Source organism: Paroedura picta, chromosome 6 (assembly GCF_049243985.1).
Source record: "Paroedura picta isolate Pp20150507F chromosome 6, Ppicta_v3.0, whole genome shotgun sequence".
In the NCBI taxonomy this organism is placed as follows: Eukaryota; Metazoa; Chordata; class Lepidosauria; order Squamata; family Gekkonidae; genus Paroedura; species Paroedura picta.
This window is the reverse complement of record NC_135374.1, coordinates 91,185,692-91,207,032: the sequence shown is the minus strand read 5'-3', so window position 1 is coordinate 91,207,032 and position 21,341 is coordinate 91,185,692. Positions and strand designations below refer to the sequence as shown.

Below are 21,341 nucleotides of genomic sequence, written 5' to 3'. Positions count from 1 at the left end.
TTCTTCACCTGTCTACAAAGTGCCCCTACTACTACTATCCAATTCCCCTTCTAGCCTTGTCTTCAAAGTCCTTCAGGGTGCTGGTTACATTCACTTTCAACTTTTATACGACCTCCTCTTGAACCCCCAACAAGCTGGCTTTTGTCCTCTGCTCTCCAAAGAAATGCTGTCATCAAACCACCAACCGTCCTCACCTGGACCCAGGCTTCTGTCTTGCAATGTCTATTCAAGTGTATATTCAAATCTTTGTCCTACTAGCCCTAGCTTCTACATTGAATACAGCTCACAACTATCTCTATGTCCTGGGTTTTATCCTCAGGCTGTTTTTCCTCTGTCTCATGTACTATTTCCACAGGGACAACTGGTTTCTCTCTGTCCACCCAACCTTTTGACTCGATCCAGTCCTGTGGTCATATGCTGATGATCCTCCCTTTGCTTTGGTGTTCACATTCATCAGTTGCCAAGTCATGTCATTTTAATTTTATGTAAATGTTATAAAAAATAAACAAACCAGTCATTCATCTCTGTCCATCCCATAAGCATTCTATTTCATTCTCCCTTGATTGCTGCCATCTCTCTGGTCTTTTGTTTCCACTTCAACAGTGTGGTCTTTTCTTTCTTCTTCTATTGATTCTTCCCTCTCACTTCTTCTAGAGCTTTCTATAAAGATCATTCAACAGACCTGGGCATTCATACCATGTAACATTCCTTCTTAAGCCCGTCCTGTACTATCTATCCATTGACAATACAAACTCGGTTAATATTTGGATGGGAAACTACCAAGCAATCACCACGGGTGATATGCACATGCAGGTAATGGCATCTATTTCTGAATGTCTCTTGTCTATGGTTCAGAATAAGAAGAAGAAGAGGAGTTGGTTCTTATATGCCGCTTTTCTCTACCCAAAGGAGGCTCAAAGTGGCTTACAGTCGCCTTCCCTTTCCTCTCCCCACAACAGACACCCTGTGAGGTGGGTGAGGCTGAGAAAGCCTTGATATTATTGCTTGGTCAGAACAGGTTTATCAGTGCTGTGGCGAGCCCAAGGTCACCCAGTTGGCTGCATGTGGGGGAGTGCAGAATCGAACCCGGCATGCCAGATTAGAAGTCTGCACTCCTAACCACTACACCAAGATGGCTCTCAAAATCATGCCATGAATATATTATCAGAAATCTGCAATTGGCTTCTGTTTTTTACATTCACCAGCCAACCCAGGTAATATGTGAAGCAAAAAAACATGTAATGTCCGGTTGCTTGCAGGTATCCTTGTTAATGAGCTTTTTGGCTAAAGGTTCTAAAGCAACTGCCTCGTCTTCTGGACATTTTATATGATTAAAAAAAAAAACATTCCCAACAACGTATGATGTGCGCAAAACTGTTCTCCTGACACTGGTGTGTAGGGGGCTTAAGATAAAAGGGAGCCATATTTCCTTGTTAAGATGAAATAGCATAATCACCTTAGGCACAAAGCGTGGGATGAGTGCTTAGTACTGCTTTATCTCAGTGGAAGATCAAGCTGGATGGTTTGCATAGGAATGTGTGCCGTTCTTTTAGTTTGACTAACTGCAAGCCTTTAATGCAGAATGATTATTATATCTGGCTGGAGGCATATCTGAAGATGTTGCTAAGTTCTGCGCAACTTTACAAGCAAAAGACGGTAGCTTAGAGTCAGAAGAAATTTTCTTCTAATAGATGGCAGCCAAAAACACACAGTCTCTAAAACTAAGGAAAAATAACACTGATTATTCCAGATAAATTAACAAAATAATTATCTCACCAGTTTAACTGCTGTGCAAGATGCAGCGCACTGTGATATTTTCTGTGCAAAAGCACTTCTCCTTGTAGGTTTATGTATGCCAGCAAGTTTACTGTTAATATGTTAATAATAGGGAGATCACACACAAGGATCAGTGATTGACATCCAAATGTCCGCAGGTTAAATTAACAAAAGCAATGCAGACATTCTAATTATATTGGGGGTGGATGTGGGAGAAGTCTCCCATTAGTATGATATCAGGTACTTCAGTTTTGCAGTTCTAGGAACTGGATCCTATATACTTAAGGCTCCTATGGAAATATTCTGGTTCCCTGACCCCATCCTTCCCAAATCACATTCATGGAATCATGTGAGAATATCTAGAAGCAGCAGGTCTTATTTCTGTTTCTTAGAGTGCAAGTTTGAATTAACTCTAATTCTGGACTTAAAGAAGGGGATTATGGGCCATATTCCACTCATGTTACATTTAGCCCAATACACCAATGCAATAATCAGGATATTACTTTTAGTTTAAAGAGGTGTGGGCATGCTATTTCTTCCCCACTTTGTCTCCTTCCTCACCAAGAATATTATAGAATTAAAGAGCATTCAGCCTTTTCGAAACAAGTTTTGAAAGTCTAAAAAGGTTACAGGTACTTCCTCCCTCCGACATGCCTTCTGTAAAATAAGCATGTTAAACTAAAAAATAACAAAGAGGTTTTAGTATACAGTTCCAGCTTGTTTTATGGAAGTGAAACTTGTAACAGGTGACCAAGCGAGTCTCTATTTTACAAATTATTATTATTATTATTAGCTCTCTAGCCCGCCGCTCCCCTGAGGCTCGCGGCAGGTAACCACATGTAAAACCCCCATAAAACCCCTAGTACATAAAACACCTAAAACAATCCCCAACCCAGCCGACCCACCTTACCTGATGGCGGCGGAACTATCCGAAAAACCAGGGGTCACTGCTGATGTAGATGTAAAGGGAGGCCTGATCTAAAAGGGAGGGGGGGCACCGGCTTCAACCACAGGCCTGGCGGAAGAGCTCCGTTTTGCAGGCCCTGAGGAAGGATGGCAAATCCCGCAGGGCCCGCAGCTCCTTCGGGAGCTTATTCTACCAGGTGGGGGCCAGGACCGAAAAGGGGGCATAAGGCGTCAGGCGATCCCTCAAGTTTCATAATCACAAGGAACCAGAATCTAACAATGTAATACAATTCTGATTGCAATTTAATACACTTACTGGATTCTGTTGTCATCTGCAGTAAACTGTCAATGGCATTGGAGAGCAGACCTTTACTTGATATTTTTATGTGGCTCAGTATAATAGGTACTGCTTGATAGTCCAGAAACAAGGCCTTTCCTTCATCTGTCTTCAGATCCATGCAAAGTGTGTCAAAGGCTTGAGCCAAGTAATCAGCTAGAAAGTATATTATAATGTAGATATTAAAAATGCACAATGCTGTTTGTAATCACATATCAAACAAGCAACAAAACGAGAGCTATTTATGGCATATTCATGGCACTTGCGCAGTGGGGGGGGCAGTCAAACATAAAGGCTATTAAAATGCAAGCGATCCAGTGGCAGCCATTGACTACTTTTGCTGTTTACATTTTTTTCTTCACTCCATAAAAACCACAATATGTGCTTGTCCTTAAGGCATTATAAGGCATCCGTTGTGTTTGCTTCTACAAAGTATAACTGCAGAACTGATGTTTAAAATGAGTTTGAGAAATTAAGTATAAATTGTTTAAAACTATTTTCCAATTGTCAGTTTGCCAAAAAGCATTTGAAACATTAGACTCATACTCAGGATTATTAAATAGAACTCATCCATTTTGTACGAAGGTAAATTAAAATCTAGAACATTCTTGGCATTTTTGTTGTGCCCCAGACTTGAAAGACTCCTCCCCGAAGAAGTCACGGCTCACAATCAAAGACTCCTCCTAAGTGTGGAGTTTATTTATTTATTTAGATTTCTATATCACCCATTTCTTTGCAGCTCTGGGTGGTTTAAGATCAGTCTAACCTTTAATCTCTGCAGTTAAAAGGTAAAGGTAAAGGTATCCCCTGTGCAAGCACCGGGTCATGTCTGACCCTTGGGGTGACGCCCTCTAGCGTTTTCATGGCAGACTCAATACGGGGTGGTTTGCCAGTGCCTTCCCCCAGTCATTACCGTTTACCCCCCAGCAAGCTGGGTACTCATTTTACCGACCTCAACCTTGAGCCGGCTGCTGGGATTGAACTCCCTACCTCATGGGTAGAGCTTTCAGACTGCATGTCTGCTGCCTTACCACTCTGCACCGCAAGATACTCTTAATCTCTGCAGTTATAAAAGTCTAAATGCTAATACTTGGGACATCTTATTAAAGTAATAAATAAGGTGCTACCATTTGTTTATTCAGGAGAACCTGAAAGGACTTCAGAAGGTCACTTCAATTCCCCTTGTTATTGCTTTCCCCTATGCCATTTCCTCTCTTTCCTACTGACAGCCTCCCATATTTTCTCCCCCTTTCTCTGCTTCCTTCTCTCCTTCCCACTCATTAACCAACCATTCTTTTATCTGCTCTCCTTCCCGTATTCAGATTTATTTACTCCATTTATAGCCTGTCTTTCTCCCAAATGGGGACCATAAGCAGCTTGCATCATTCTCCTCCAGTTTATTTTCACAACAAATTTAGACAGAAAGTGACTGGCCCAAGGTCACCAAGCAAGAGTGGGAATTTGAATCTGGGTCACCCTGATTCTAACCTGACATTTTAACCATTAAATCATACTGGCTATCAGTTTTCCCTCCTTTCTTCTTCCTGGCAGTCTCTCCCTGGGAAAGGTCTGGTCAGATTACAAATGTCACGAGGTGACAAGTTGCCCAGGTAAGATGTGTGGTGGCCAATGCTAGGTCCAGCCCAGTCACACAAGTTGTATGCCACTGGCTCAAGGCAAGTTGGATCTGGTAGTCACTGTGTCAGCTGGGTGTAGTAAACTGCACGATAAGCAAGTTGCCTTCAAGAGAAGATTTCAATATTTTCTGCAACCTGGGGCTTTCTATGGGTTGTAGAAAGATCTAGCTTGTCTGCTCATGGTCCCAATTTCCAAACTTAAGTATTCACAGATGAGCCAGGTTCAGAATTAAGATATATTTATGAGCGAGGTCCCAGAGGATTTGTGGGGAGCATCTCATCTCCCCCTTCTCTTCTATTTCTTCTTACCCTTCCCTGAAACCCCCTGTAGTATCTCCCCATTCCCTTCTCATGTATCTCCTTCCCACTCATCAAGTCAACCTACCTTTATCAGCCACCCCCATACATTCAGTTTTTTCCTCAATCCCTTTCCCTGGCAACCCCCCCCCCCCCCCGTGCATGATCCCAGCGACTGGGCTACACTAGGCCCAGTTGTGTCGTGGGGAACCTCACTTTCCTCTATCTCCACATCCCTACATTCCTTTTGCCCTCATCCTAGCAACTCCCATATCCTCACCCTTCCAAGCTTCATTCTCTCCTTCCTACCCACCTCGTATTGGCTTCTCCATTTTCAGCTGTAATTTTAACTTCATCTCTACCCTGCCTTTCTCCACAATGGGGACCCAAAACATTACATCATTCTCCTCTCCCCTATTTTGTCCTTACAACAAAGTTGTGGGTTTTAGGCTAAGAAAGTGTAACTGGTCCAATGTCACCCAGAGAGGCTCCATGACAGAATGGTGATTTGACCCTGAGTTTCCCAGTCTAAACCTCTAACTGCTGTATCACACTGGCTTTCATGGGATGGCTGCTATTGAACAGTAGCAAGCAGTTGCTCCTGGGCAAGCTGTTTAAATTGCATTCTATTAGGTTGTTCTATAGCTGCTGCCAGGCTTGGCCCCAGAGAGTCCTCCCTCTAAAACCAAAACAATCCTAGAAAAGGACCTTCCACCTCCACTCATGTTTTACTGACAGAATCTAAAATTTTCCTCAGGTTTGTAGAACTGCCTTGTCTGTCTATGGCTCCCGTCTCTAGATTTAAGTATCCACAGATTTGGATATGTTGAGAATTATATTTATTTTGAGAAGTGTTGTTTGTATACCCTACAACAGCTTTACATATCAATGAAACAAAACCAAAGGTACCCCCACAAGCAGACTAATTACTACAAACTTGTGCAGAGTTAATCCAGCCTAAGACCACTGCCACAAATAGGTTTAGATTGGAGTAACTTTGCATAAGATTGCCCTAATGTCTCAAGTCAATCATCTATCTTTGACAATCAATGTGTGCACTGCAGAAATTTTTTTTAACTAGAGATACATTTCTAGTTCTTCAATCCACATTTAACTTCATATGACCTTATATTAAAATTTCCTTCAATATTTTTGTGTGTGCCTATTGCTCAACAGTATTCTCAGGAAAATGCTTGTTTTAACAAAATTCTCAAATACTTTACCCCTTATTATGAATATCTTTCAACAAGCAGAACGGGAGATGAGCATTGTCAAATAGCTTAGTTCAAGTATTATATAAACTGTACTGAATACTGAATTTTGAAGTTGCAAAGTCTTAGTTAGAGTGCCCCCTACTGTACCGTAACTTTATAGCAGAACACTGCCTTCATGTTATTTGAAATTACGTATCAATCTGGACTATCTGGCATATTTTTTTATATTTCATGGTCCCATTATATTCTTTCTTCTTAAAATTTACAGAATTTCTTGAAGACAGTTTATATATAGGAAACAGACAAGAGTTTCAAGGTCAAGAGCCCTGAAACATCTTTTCCCAAATTCTGGGGCATTTGTACATTTTAGGTGTGGCTCTCAAACAGTTCAGTTCCACACTGCTATGCACCCTGTAACTGGCAGATCTTTTAAACTGGGGCAATTTTCCCCAAATGCAGCTCCACATAGGTCATTTATGTTCTGATATGTCCATATCAGTTTTTGTATGTGGTCAAAACCACGCATCTTTTTAAAACAAGGATTTCTGTACATCAAAGTAAGATTAAGAATTGGGTTTCAGAGGCACCTCTGAAAATTTACAGAAAATTGTTTCATTATTTCAGTAACAGCTGATGTTATTTTGCATTTCATACCGCAGAGCCAACAGACTTCTTTGGCTGATTCTTTTGAATTGGCTTTTTGTATAGTTAGATTTGACTTGAACCTATTACATGTATTAAAATGTATCATTTTGAGGCAGGGGAGTTACTTAAGCAAAGTATTGCTGTTGTAAGCCTTTTAAATGCATCCCTGAAAATAGAGATTTTAGGCCTTCTGTAGACTAATACTGCTGATTTTAGTATAGATGTAGGAGGCTGTTTGAAAAATAAATACACAGAAATGGTCTGATGAACACAGGTTTGGCTAGCAATCTACAGATTTTCATGTGCTTCTTAAAGGTAAAGGTATCCCCTGTGCAAGCACCGAGTCATGTCTGACCCTTGGGGTGACGCCCTCTAGCGTTTTCATGGCAGACTCAATACAGGGTGGTTTGCCAGTGCCTTCCCCAGTCATGACCGTTTATCCCCCAGCAAGCTGGGTACTCATTTTACCGACCTCGGAAGGATGGAAGGCTGAGTCAACCTTGAGCCGGCTGCTGGGATTGAACTCCCAGCCTCATGGGCAAAGCTTTCAGACGGCTGCCTTACCACTCTGCGCCACAAGAGGCTCATATGTGCTTCTTAAATGTCTACAATTATCTTTAGCTCTAATAATGCTGTGGTTGTGTGTGGATGACACACAAACTAAGACTCACTCTGATTGGCCCTCAGAGGGGATTATGCTGTCAATAGGGTGAGGGCACTCCTCCACTGAAAGCCCATCATGGGGCTTCTCTGTCCTCCTCCTGCTTTCTGCGGCTGGGCAACTGCTTTTGCTCACCCTCCCTGCCTCCAGACAGCAGTCGGGAGGGGAGGCCGGTTGCCCTCCATAGCAGCTGTTTTCTCCAGGGAACTGATGCCTGGAGATCAACTGAAATTCCTCAAGATTCCCAGGCCCTCACCTGGAAGTTGGCAACCCAGCTGGCTGCACATGGAGGAATGGGGATTGAAAACTGGTTCTTAAGATTAGTTTGCCACTCTTTAGTCACTACACCATGCTGGATCTCAAAATCGAGCAAGGAAAAGTGGACCAGCACTCAGGAAGGCCACAGTGCAGGCATGCATGCTAACACCCATAGCCTTCCTGTGTGCAATGGGCTTTGCCTCTAGTAATGTATCATTTTCTGCACATTTACACACTATTCAAAGTCTCTTGCCTCAGCTACCATACTGCTTGCCACTTACCCAGTCTTTCTTTTTCTCTCTCTCACCTTTCACTCTATGTCTTCCAAATTACAGCCATTCAAAACTCCCAATTACAGTTAACACTAGGACTGCATCCAAGGACCAGAAACAGAGCAAAACTCATGGCATGGCATATTTTTCTGTCTCCCCCTTCCCACTAAGCTCCACAAAATTCTGCTCCCAGGATCTGTGAAGAGCAATGGGGAGAGCAAAGCAAGGGAGAGCAGTGCGAGTGGGGAACTGGTAAAAGCCATCCACCTCCCCCACCAATAGCACCACAGCTGTGCCAGCCTAAGCACTGTTATTCTGGCAGAATAGCATCTTGGAGTCAATCCATAAATAGTTATGCCTATTCTGTGCATGATAGCACTGTAAAGCAGATGTTTATTATTTATTCTTTAGAATGAATCTTAATATACTTCAGCACACCCCTTTCTTCTTCACCATGACAATAATTCAGTTGAGGTAAAGTACATTCTTGTACTTCCATTATTTTTAAACACATTTGAAGATACTACAAACAAGATACTTAAATTCAAAATATTTGCTGAACTTACCCTGCGTCACTGTTTTGATTATAATAAAAGTTGACACAACTCTTAATGGTAAACTTCCACTCTTAAAGAAAGTTGCTGTTTTAAGTTTAAGATCAGCAGCATGTTCAGAAGAAACATATTGACTTCCTTTTGGTGAAATGCCTTTGAACAAGTCCTCACCCAATCTTCTCATTGTTGATATCATTGTTGTATACTGTTATGCAAGTACATGAAGACAACAGGATTTTAATGAGCAAAGTACTATTGGTTTTAGTAATTTACCTTACAACACACTAAAGCAGAGGTAGTCAAACTGCGACCCTCTAGATGTCCATGGACTACAATTCCCATGAGCCCCTGCCAGCAAATGTTGGCAGGGGCTCATGGGAATTGTAGTCCATGGACATCTGGAAGGCCGCAGTTTGACTTCCCCTGCACTAAAGTGTATTTATTTGCTCATATGCTGATGCAAATTCAGATGTCTGGGTTGATGCTGCTCTTCTGATGCAATAAGCAGGCATTTCAGATGAAAATATTGAGGAATGATCCTGCTAAATCCTGCTGCCCTAAACAAATACTATCTATATTCATGAACCTTTTTTGAATTTATGAATTTAGACATTTTCACACATTATACAAACTTGTATTAAAGTAAAAGAAGCTAAAGATGTTGAAACTTAATAATCAATCATAGTAACAGTCAACAAGTGAAAACACATCATGAATAATCTAATAATAATAATAATATTTAATTTCTATACCACTCCTTCCCATATGGGCTCAGTATGGTTCACAATAATAAAACAGTAAATACACTTTATAATTTTTCCTCCAGTTAACAGCTTTAAAACTAGAAAAGTGTGTATCCAACCTTTACTAGCAGTCTTCAAGCAAAGGTTGGATATACACTTTTCTTGCTTTAGGATGCTTTGGGCTGATCCTGCGTTGAACAGGGGGTTGGACTAGATGGCCTGTATGGCCCCTTCCAACTCTATGATTCTAAATTGACCTGCACATGACTGTCCCATTCCTAATTATATGTGCATATGCATCAGCAGAAAATTTCTTCATGGGAGAGGCTTGTGTTGAGATAACTACCATATTTAAACCTGATTTCCTCTAAGTCAAGATATTCTGCTAGAATCCTAACAAAGGGTTTGTTAATGAAGTGCTGATAAGATTGCATCGCAATGTAACCTACAGGCACAGTGTGAATTACGGTTTTTATAGGGACATATTCTATTAACAAATGGAATTGTGTTAAATATTTATATTGTATTCAACTGGAAAGAAGCTTGAAAAGAATATTTAGAGTCCCCTAAAGGAGGGATGACATCACAGTCCCTTGTCAGCGGAAAAGATTAACATTTGTGGCAGGGTATGAGCTTTGTGACCCGATGACCTGGCTACCCACCTTATCAACTGAGTTCATTTTTACAGCTCTTATGGAATTCCAGTCAGAAGGAAGCTAGGTGTCTGTTCCACAATGTATCAAGAATTAATTACATTTTGTAAATGACTTCAATAGAGTGCAGCTTGACCTGGAATGCATTAAATGGTAGATTTGGAAACAATGATGCTTCCTTTCTAATAATGTCTTTGGAATTAGGATTCTAGCCTTCTTGGCTAAATCAAGTTCTTGATCTCAGTCCTCTATTCACATGAAAACAGTCACAATTCCCTTTCACAATACTCTTTGTATGATAACTATATTAATCATGGAAATGATTTAGCTATTACAGAAAGAATAATGAATAAAAACTCAGCTTCAAATGCACATCCAGCTTACAGTATAATAACTGAAACCCTCTGGAAGAAAAACAATCTTATCTAAATGCTAATGAACCACTTTACATAAATATTTCTCACCTGTGTCCCACCATCTAATTGCCTGATAGCCCAATAAATAAATTTAACTACATGCATGTGCAAGTTAGGATTCACAAAGGGCATCCACTGAAGCTGCTCAGCAACTAGAGGTAAGATCTGTAACACACGAGAAATCATGGTCATTAATTTGGAACGAACTGGATCCAGCCAACAGATGTGCACAAGTTCATTCTTGTGGATATCTTTCATCTCCATTCATATTTCCGTCCCTTTTTCTCCAAGAAGCTGAAGTTCTTCCCCTTTCCCCATTCTGTCCTCACAACAATCCTGTAGAGTAGCTTAGGCTGAGATAGTGGGAACAGTCACTCAAAGAGCTTCGTGGCTCAATGGGGATTTTAACCAGGTCTGCCAGCTCTGACCCAGTCACTCTAACCACTACATTATGCTTGTTATCAATGCCACAAAATGGAAGGTTACATAACCTACATGCATTGTTTTTAGGAAATTCTATTAATGAAATTCTAACATACAACATGCTCCCCTCCCTCAACAAAGCATGTGAGACTTTGTGAACAGAAACACTGGTTATAGGCACTGGTTATTGTTCCCACTATAGCACTGGCTATTCTTATTATTGCTGCTGGATCCAAAAAACAGCAACAAGACTCAGAATTTCTTCACAAGCAATCCTATATATGGGTCACATGCAATATTCTTATGTGCCATCATCAAAGGTAATAATCAGCCAACTGTGGCTCTCTTGAGTGAAGTTTTTAAACCATATTAAGAGATGAAGAATCACTAGCAGATTCAGTATGTGCTATCAACTCTTAGTGTCCTGTCTGCAATTGTTTTTATTTTTATTGTCATTTCTGTGATTGTGACTTTAAGTCAATGTTGTGGATGAGTATACATTCTGCTCCGTAGAAGAGTATACATTTATTTGAGAACCGTAATATAGATGATTACACATATTATGAGCAAGGTGCCCCCCATTATCTTATGTTGTCTAATTTTAAAACATTTTAGAACTATTATCAATGCTTAAAGTAAGGCATAAGATTTTCCTAAGAAGATCTGGAAGAACAGAAACTAGATCAAGTATTTTAGAAAACGTTATTTCACAGTGTTCAATTAAAAGAATAAGAGCAGTAAAATATGGAGTGAAGTCTATATAAAATATGAATTCAGTTTCAGGTGGGCAATCAGCCATGTTAGTCTGTTGCCATAGAACACCACCAAAAATTTCCAGGATATAAGCATATAAATGGAAATACTAATTAAATATACCCCCATACCAAATATTACACTGGAAATACATGGTGTATTTGGATAACAAGGTGTTTTCGGTAATTGGGAGTCCTGGAATTATTTGTCATTTTAACAACAATTAATTAGGTTGAATATGTAAATAAGGATACAGATATGATAAATAGCTTTATCATAGAACTACCTTGATGCATTTTTCCTGTGTGTAGCTTCTGTTGGAAGGAAGTGTGCCTGCTGGCTTACAAATGTTTTCTTTCTCATCTTCATAGATCAGCTTACTGAGGTGTTGATCTGAGATCCAGTCCATTAACACACTCAAAAGATCGTAGATGTGTACATTAAGTGGCACCTGCAAACATACAATGGCATCTCTCAGAGCATATTTGTTATTTACGTCAAGATATAACATGCACTAACTTTTGCAGTCGTATCTGGTTTAGATCAGCTACACTGACCGCATATGGAAATCTGCCTGCAGAGGAAGAGGTGGTGCTGAAGAGAAAGAGAAAACTTTCTCTATTTCTTCACAGATGAAAGTCCTACACAGTTGACACCCAGAATCTAGCTCCAGTGGCCGTCCGTTTCTTCTAACCTAAAAGCTGGACTTCGATGATGTTTTTACTTTTCTTTGTTATAAGCATAATCTTGGATTTTCTTTTGCAACCACATCTGAAATGTTTTCTGGAAGAACCTAAAGATTTGTATTCCAGGTTTCTGAGCTTTTCCTCTCTCTTCTTTCAGCATCAATCTTTGAGAACATTACTTAAGATTGGTGATGCTTATTCTTATTCATCCAACTCAAAATAAAAGTCTCTAAACCACCAGCTTAGTGTTGTGCATACAAGGGCTTCAATAGTCAATAAGGGCAAAGGGAGTATTCCATTCACTTAACATGAGGCTGACTTCAAAAGTGAGGAAGCCAGCCCAGATGCTGTAAATAGTAAATTCTCTGAAGATCATTCTCAGGTTTACCATTTCTGCTCATCATGTGCCTTACCTTACAATTTTTTGACATTGCTGTCACTTTTTCTGGCCTGGTAGGTTTATGTTCCTGGGCTGCATGAGAAGTTTCTTTAGACTTCTGTATTATTAAAAATTCATGCTTTCTCTGTAAAAGTATAAATGATGAACAATTTGCATGAGACCCTTTTACTGATCAATATGACTAACAGCAAGGAAAATCATTAGATCCTACCTGCATATTCTCCAAACGAGCTTGAACTTTGCGAGACTGGGCTTCTATCTTCTTATTTTGGTCACTTACATCACTTAACTAAAGAACAGAAAACATTTTCAACAAGCAGCCCAAGATAAAATTAATGGTGACCTTTCCTTGATGTGAACATCAATTAATGCCATGTGTATTATTATGCATTTCTTTAAACATGTCGAGAATCAGAACCTAATCAGAAAGGTGGGACAGAAGCTCTTCCAATGCTTACTATTTTTCTGTGGGAAAGTTTCTTTCAAGTTTTAAAGATTCACTTTTTCATAAAATGTATACAACCAAAAGATGCCACCATTGCCAGTATCATATGAGGAAAGCTTGGTGGATGCAATGCAGCAATTATTGTTTTTCAAGAGAATATTCCTAGGAACTTTAATAGTTCATGCCCATTTTATGGATTTGTAAACAAGGGCAGGAATGGGGTAATAAAACCACAAACACATATAACAATGTAGATGAAAAATTAACTTACAGTTTCACTCAACTGGCTGAGCAGGCCAAATTGAAATCAAAGCTAAAGTTCTTATTCTCATGTCTCCTTCCACGTTGTGGAAAGGAGACTGTAAGCATCAATCTGTTGTGGAGCTAGCAGTAACACTAATGATGAGGTGTCTTGGGGATCTTTCATAGACCAATGCTAAATTCTTTTGAAACATATGGGTGGAATACCATACCCACAGCATATGTATGCTCAAGTTGCAGTGCAAAACAACTGTACTTGCCTGTTTTTTTAAAGAGTCATTCAATTCCTTTAAAGTGTCAAATGATGATTTGAGCCTCTTGTTTTCCTTTGTTTTTTCCTTCAAGGCTTCAGACAACTGTTGAATTGCTGCTTCATGTTGCTGCAAAATTAAAGTAAAAAAATAGGATTAATGTAAACTGTGAGCTCTACATTTCAAGAACACTCAAAAGTTTTTCATTTAAATTTCAGGTTCTCTGACCAAGTGCTTGCATGCTGTTCTATTGTAACCATTAAATAATGCATGTCTGACATTTAAGATATGTGAGGTGAAAGATTTTCTAAAGCGACATGCCAGCAGCATGTCCTGGAGTGTGATTCTTCATCCTGCTCACACAAGTACACTGCTATCCTGAACAATTAGTTGCCTAGATAGCTGAACTCACTCAGACTTAATGAGAGCAAAGTAAAGCAAAAGCTCCATTCTCTACTTAAGAGTGTGGTACTATAACTAAATATATCCAAGTTCAGGCCCCTCTCAGTGATAAAGCTTGCTAAGTGACTGCAGGCCAGGCACTCATTCTGTCTATCCTTCATCCTCACCTTCCATGCAGCTTTGGTTCACTTCAGTAACACAGAGCAATACCAGATGGGTGCCCTTTAAGCAATCAATCGCTATTGCCAAGAATGCTGTTTCTCTTTGAGTTTGGATTTGGAATGTTTCTTCTTAGGCCAAAAATATTTGCCCAAGAAATTTTTTTTTTACAACCATGATACCTCCTTTATAATTTGAAGTTTTGCATGGACTTCCTCCTCAACTCCTCGTATTTTAGTCAAAGCAGCTTCATGTTTCCAAAGCAAGGCTTCTCGTTCAGCTAAGAAGCGTTCTCGTTGTTCAAGTTTTAAAGAATATTCTTGCTGAGTTAGATTTTCTTGCTGAATTGGAGCAGACAAAACAAAAAAATTGTACTTGCGATAACATCCTTGTATGAAATACAGTATTTTGAATGTAAGCCAACCTTTGTAAATAAGCTCTAAAATATGAAGAGCCTGCAAAATATTTCTTTTCCTCATATACCTATGTTAGGTAAATTACAAGGTAGAATGAAATTGAGGAATGCATTTTACTATCCACAGGGAATCAAGATTATTTATCAACATTGTTTTCTCTACAATCATTCTTATTATGACTTAACAGCAATTCTTTAAATTCGAATAGAAACCCAACTTAAAACACGTGCATTATGTGCAAAATGACAAACAGCAGCTTGTTCTTTTGCCAACAGTTATGGATTTTGAACCATCTTTTTCGGACAATCCAGGCTTGACATTATGCCAAACTCAGACATCAAAACAAAGCATACTGTTCCAAATCAGGAAGTCTTTAATCTCCATTCTTTACACAAAAGGAGGGAAAGAATGCCCAACCCTGAGGAATTCATGGTGCATTTTTAGTTTGTTCATGACATCCACATCCAGTATTAATGGAACATAATGAAAAGTTCAGTGTAATTCAAAAGGTATAATACTTCTAAATCAACAGAGGATGTCTCTGTAAAAAATCATTTTCCTTTGTATTTCCACCTCCCCATGCCACTCAGAAAACACGTGTGAAATATTAACAATACAGATGCACCTTTCACGAATGGAGGTCAAAACAGTCCTAAGAGTTACATCCAAAATAACAATTTCTATAGCAAGGAAGACAAAGTTTGAGTTCAGTGGCACTTTTAAGACCAATTAGGTTTTTTGCACATACCTTGAATATACCTTGAATAAAACTGTTGGTCTTAAAGGAGCCACTGATCTCAAATGTTGTTCTGCTGTTCCAGACCAATACATCTACCCACCAGAATCTATAGCAAAGAAAGAACATCACACACAGTGTTCTACCATATTCAAATAAATGTAAATTTACCTGTAGTTTCTGATATATGACAGACAATTCGTGATAAATTTGACTGAAGTGAGATGGCATTGGGCTTTGTCTATTCAGTGCTTGGTTTCCAGTCTCTCTTACCACTCCACTACCCCCACACTCAGTGCATGTGGCCACTGTCAAGCCAGATGGCAGAGTAACGTCTAGTAGGCAAGAAGTTAATCACACATTTTGAATATACTACCCCTATATGTATATATTTTTAGAAAGGTCAACATAAAATACATTTTGTTAACTCATAAAAGTTAAAAGTTGCCAAAAGATTGTACAGCTAGACATTAAAACAATCTAGAGGCAGTGTACAGTTCTGCAGTAGTTAGGATGCTAATGACTGTAACATCTCACAGGGATAGCATAGTCAGTTACTAGCAAAAATCTGGGGTGAGAGGCTAAGAAACTGAATTATGTCTGCAGAAAGTCACCTGAAAACACATGGAATAAATTAGCACTGCTGTTAAGCTTCGCGAAATGTTATTCCGAATCTTGGAATTTTAAGCCATTGTCTCATAATAGGCAAGCATAACACCTTAAGTAGTGAAACCAAAATAGACAGGAAGCAGGATGACTGAACATATGATTCAATTACAAGGACAGCAACATCCAAGAGTCCAAAACAGCCAATGAAGCTTTAATAGATAGATGAGCTGAATTGACAAGAGAGGCCATATTGATCCTAACTATGTTGCACACTTGAAATGCCACAGAAAAGTCATGGTGTGTTGACCTACACAGGATAAAAGAAAGATCATGGCTGAAAAGTTCTATGTGAGCATCCACTGAGATGCAATTTTATTCTCTCTCTGATGCAAGTTCCACTGCATCTATCCTGAGCATTTTGACAGAAGAGAGATCTAGCACACAGAGCAGGAAGCAAAAGCTGCAGGAGACAAATGGTGCAAGAAGATAAAAAATGAGCTGTGAGTTCAAGAACTCCCTCCTTGTATGTAGTTTTATCAGTTTTCCACGTAGCAGTAACCATAGTTAGCTTCAACTGGGAATCAGAAAACTATGGTTAGTGAGAGCAGATGAAGATGGAGGACAAGATTTTCTATGACTTGTTCATAATTGTACAAATTTGGAGGCATGAAAGGCAAATGAGTATTTGAGTAATTCTGTCTATTTTTCTCTGGTTTGTGAACAGAGGAAACAGCCAAATGCTATACTTCAAAGAAGATAATACCCTAAGATGCTTCCATGTTTGAGAGGAGAAGAAGGGGACACAAGGGCAAGGTCTCAGCTAACTGCTGTCAGCAACTGATTTGTTCATTATTCTCCTATGTACATACTTCTATTTAATCCAAAATATTCCCCAAGCAATTCAATCTCAAGTAAATGCAAACAAATCCAAATTGCTGGGTTTTCCTATTTACCTCTGGAATTTTAAAACTATGTTCATCAGAGTTTAAACTCTGGGATTTCTTGACAGCCCTGGAAGGGTTTCTCAAATGGATGGGAGCTAATTAAGTTTTAATATATTTTTAAAACGTGTCAAATATTTATTGGGTGATATGACCATATATTATTTTATTTATTTATTCAATTTATAGCCTGCCACTCCCAGACAAGCTGGTAACATCATAAAAATTCCCACAATAGAACCATCAATAAAACACAGTAAGAAACTTATCCTTCCCCGGAATTGAATAACTAATACCCCCTCCTCCCCGCTCAACAAATTCCAACTGCATGTGCCTTGGGGTAGATATGGCAGGAGAGTAGGCTGCTGTCTTGGCCATTTCAGGGGAGGGGCCCTCGATCTTAATCACCCTGGCCTCAATCAAAGACCTGGAGGAAGAACTGAGTCTTGCAGGTGCTACAGAACTGGGAAAGTTCTGACAGGACCGTCAGCTCTCCAAGGAGCTCTCTCCACCAGGTCTCGGCCAGGACTGAAAAGGCCCTGGCCCTGGCCAAGACCAGGCTTGCTTCTCGTTGGCCGGGGATCACCAACAAGTTCATGCCTGCAGATTGAAGAGCCCTGTGAGGGGCACAGGGAAATAGATGGTCCTGCAGATATGTGGGGCCCAGACTGTGAATGGCCTTAAAGGTCTGGTCATGTTGACCTCCTTCCAATGTTTAATGACGGGCCTAGAAGAGGTGGGAGTGTTTCTCAACAATAAAAAAGTTGAGAAATGCTGATCTAAGCACTGAAGAGTTGGGTGTAAACTGCATGGAGCTTTTATTCCAATCCCAGGTCGATCCAGTCCCTGCTGAATGCAATTTCTGTTTTGATTTGGGGCGATTTAAATTTTCCTTCTGCAGCAAGAAGGATTGATCTGGAGTGACCCTACCTTTATTGTGCAATATCTTAAAGTGCTTTTAAACCTCAATATTTTAAGATTAAACCTCAATATTTTAAGATTAAACCTCAATATTTTAAGATTAAACCTCAATATTTTAAGATTAAACCTCAATATTTTAAGATTTGGATTGAGAAAGCAGGCTGTTTTGAATCTCCTCCGTTGGCCTGATTGGCCAAAGGTACCCATGTGACAAGCTTTATTTATTTATTTAATTTATTTATTCATATTTATATGAATATGAAACATGAAGCTTGCCTTAAAGGAGAAACCCCTAATTTCTCTCAACTTCTGTCGGTCTTGGATTTTTTTCTCCCTCCTCTGCATTCTTTGATCTTCTCCCCCCCCCTTCAAGAAAACAAGGAAAGAGGCTCCGTTTGCCTCCCCCCCTTACGAGCCTCCCTAACCACATGCAGAAGACTTTTCTGTTTCAGTGGGGGTGGGGGGAGAGGAAGACCTGTGTTCAAATTGATCTGAATTAAACAGGATTGACAATGGAATAAACAAAGTAAGTGCAGACTCTGACCTGGTTAGTAAAATTGAGTTATTTTGTTTTATTTTTGAAAAAAAGTCTAATTTCCTTAGTTATATTTGAGTAGTAAACATTCAGTTACCTGTTTCAGTATATATACCTGTCCTTTGAACTTCATTATTGTCAAGAGAATCTCTGTCAAACTCTGGCTGTATGTTAGATTGGTTTGAATCATACTGGGAACCCAACTCTTCACTGAGCATAACAAAAATAAAGGACTGCATTAAGCAACATACAATGTAGAATACATACAACTAGTAGAAAGCCTGCTGCAGGCTGAAATGCAGCGGGCACTAGTGGGACAGAGGCTGGGGGGAGGCAGCGATGTCGAGGGGTGGAGAGGGCTGGCATCTCCCCGCCCACCTCCCCCTGATGTTCGGGTGAAGTGGCAGAGCACCGCACATGCGTCAGCCCTGGCTGCAAGGCTCGTCTGCAGCCAGGCTGCCGGAGAGGTGAGCGGCCACCTAGGGAGGGCGGTCACTGTAGGAGGGGCCAGCCCAATCAGAGTGCAGCCAGCAATTTGAGTCTGGACAGTCTCAGCGGGCCGCTCCACCCACCAGGCATTTTACAAATGTATATAGCGAGAACAATGTTCAATACTATTTTCTAATCCAAAAATAGTTTGAAGCATAATCTTGTATTGGGGAGGGGGAGAAATTAAAATTTGTATAAAATGGCATAAAAAGCAGTGTTTCTTACCAACCCACGTTTATAAAATTCTTTGATGAGTCAGAAAAATGTTTTCTATTATGCTTTCTACCACTGAAGGTATTCTTTGAGCATGAGGAATTTATGAGTAAAGATGAAATTGTGTCATCCAATGAGCTGTCCATTTTACCTATAAGAAAATCAAATTTCATTGTGTTGAGGAAGGCCAACAATCAAGTTAAAGCATAACAGGTGAGGCCAAAGATAGAAAAGCAAACACACGCCATGCAGAAGGAGCTTCTCTAAACTCAACTGAGCTTAAAATGAATTTTGAAAGACTGGCACATGAAATACAAAATATAAACAATAGCCAAATATACCAGAAGCTTCTGGCCAACCACTCTCTCTCTCCCTCGAGCCTTCGGGGGGAGGCGGGGTATAAATATAAATATAATAATAATAATAATAATAATAATAAACTGCTTTAAAAAAACAACAAAAAGGCTAGCATTATCATCCTAATTTTTAAATCCAACTGAAAACAAATGAAGCCCTTCATAAAGGGATTACCTGGAGAAAAGAGTTCTCTTCTACTTTTAGATTTGGTTTGTATTGTGTCCAAAGAACAATCCTAAAAGAGGAAATTTGCTTTGCTGTTATTAATATCACATGTCTCACTTGTATACAAATTACTATATTTTCTTCTTTAACAGGATTTTAAGTGGGCTCTCTGACTAAAATTAATCAAAGCCGTTGTCCTGGAGATATTATTAGATAAACAGTGTTAGAAAAAAATAAGTAGAAGACACCACAGCAGGAACAAGAAATGATGCTTCAAATGCTGTTCTCAATAAAAAGGACAAGTAATTCATCCACTTGCACACAGGGGTTGGCAGCGCGGGTCAGGGAGTTTTTGTACTTTGTTAACAATTGTACACAATGCGAACGTTCAACAGATGCAGTTGTTTCCCTCATCTCTCCACAATGGGAAAACTGCTTCAGTTGAGTTTTTACAGTGGGGGGTGATAGGAACAGTGGCTTCCCCAATGTCAGCAACAAAATGGCCAAATTAAAGCTATTATGAAATCCCCTATCTTTAGCCATTAATCCTAGAAGATGTGCATTAAACTGATGCACTTCCTCACTACAGAATAGGGGTTTAGTTGAGTCCTGAATTTGGTTCGTAGTACAAAGGAATTAATAACAAAGGGTCAATGGGCATCTGAGCACGTGCAGAATGCCTGCCTTCCCCAAGGGGTTGGGTGCCGGAGAGCACAATGAAAGGTGTCAGGAAAAAGCATTTTGTTCTGTTTCGGAACTTAGCCCCTGAGCCCCGCAACCGAACTACTCGATGAGCGGGAAAATCACAGGGCACCCGACAGTCGGTCTCGTGCGAAGGGGCCACCAAGCGCGTAAAGTAACGCCCCCCCCCCGGAAGGCCCCACCTCCCCAGCCAAGTAGCGCCGTCTCCAACGCTCGACCGAACGACTCAGCTCCGTGGGGGTCGCCATGAGAGGAAAAACGGACCGATGGAAGCGGACTGGCGCGTGCGCACGACCCCTCCACTCGCAACGGCCAAACAGGCGGAAATGGCGAGGCCTCAAGGCGCTTGCGCGAGGATGCTCAGCCGCTCCTCTCCGGCTTCAGCGCTGTTGCCAAGGCTACGCATGCGGGTGGGTGTTTAAAAATCCCCGCGGCGTCTGGGCGGCCGCCCAAGTCTATTACTGCCCGGTTGCGAGCCGGGTTCACGCAGGCAGCTGTAGGACGGAACAGAATGGACTTACCCACTGCGTGGGGTGTGGTGGGGAATGTCCTTTGTATATATGAGGAAGCGTGAATAGGCATTATTATATTTATTTGCATTTATATACCGCCCTGCCTTACGGCTGAGGGCGGTTTACAGAGAACTTTAGCTGGGTAACGAAGTACAAGTAAGTTCGGCAATTGTCAACAGTTTCAACATCGATTTGAACAATAATCACAGCATAACTTTTTCAGGTGGTATTCCCCCTGCAGCCCCATAGAGCGTGCTGGTCCAGATAAGAGGGGGGTGAGGTCCCCATTGAGTTACTGTGCAAAGAATTATCTGTCGAAATAGCACTAACCTGTACATTCATACACGCCAAAGAGCAAAGTTCCAATCTAGCAAGAACTCGATTTATCAGCAGGTTGGGGCTGTAAATTAACAAAAAAGAAAGGAGGGGTGAATGTTTTGGGGTCTCTTCAAGTTGCCATGGCTTACAGCCTCACCTATCTTGATGGCAGTGGAGGCCGGCTGTGTTGTGTTTCCAGAGAGTTCTCTTTTTACAGAAAGGAACACAAGTGGTCCTCTGCAGGCAGAAATGTAAACCCAGAACTCCTCTGGCTCAGC

At 40.4% G+C, this 21,341-nt stretch overlaps 1 protein-coding gene across 3 annotated transcripts in view; it reads right to left on the bottom strand.

The window, feature by feature from the left end:
* Positions 1–20,564, bottom strand: part of CCDC138 (coiled-coil domain containing 138) — a 53,045-nt gene extending 32,481 nt beyond the window's left edge. For 2 of the 3 annotated variants that reach the window (XR_013232112.1, XM_077343630.1), the window contains exons 1-13: positions 20,416–20,564; positions 19,541–19,601; positions 19,022–19,160; positions 18,405–18,517; positions 15,473–15,636; positions 14,332–14,490; positions 13,598–13,717; positions 12,843–12,920; positions 12,645–12,755; positions 11,832–11,996; positions 10,418–10,534; positions 8,570–8,762; positions 2,999–3,175 (exon numbers count right to left, since the gene is read on the bottom strand). Coding sequence is in view for 2 of the 3 variants with exons in the window: in XM_077343630.1 (XP_077199745.1) it covers positions 2,999–3,175; positions 8,570–8,762; positions 10,418–10,534; positions 11,832–11,996; positions 12,645–12,755; positions 12,843–12,920; positions 13,598–13,717; positions 14,332–14,490; positions 15,473–15,636; positions 18,405–18,517; positions 19,022–19,160; positions 19,541–19,601; positions 20,416–20,481 (1,663 nt within the window). In the remaining variant the exon portion in view is untranslated. The remainder of the gene's footprint in view (positions 1–2,998; positions 3,176–8,569; positions 8,763–10,417; positions 10,535–11,831; positions 11,997–12,644; positions 12,756–12,842; positions 12,921–13,597; positions 13,718–14,331; positions 14,491–15,472; positions 15,637–18,404; positions 18,518–19,021; positions 19,161–19,540; positions 19,602–20,415) is intronic. The other variant, XM_077343631.1, reaches the window with a different exon arrangement.
* Between the last annotated feature and the right edge of the window lie 777 nt (positions 20,565–21,341).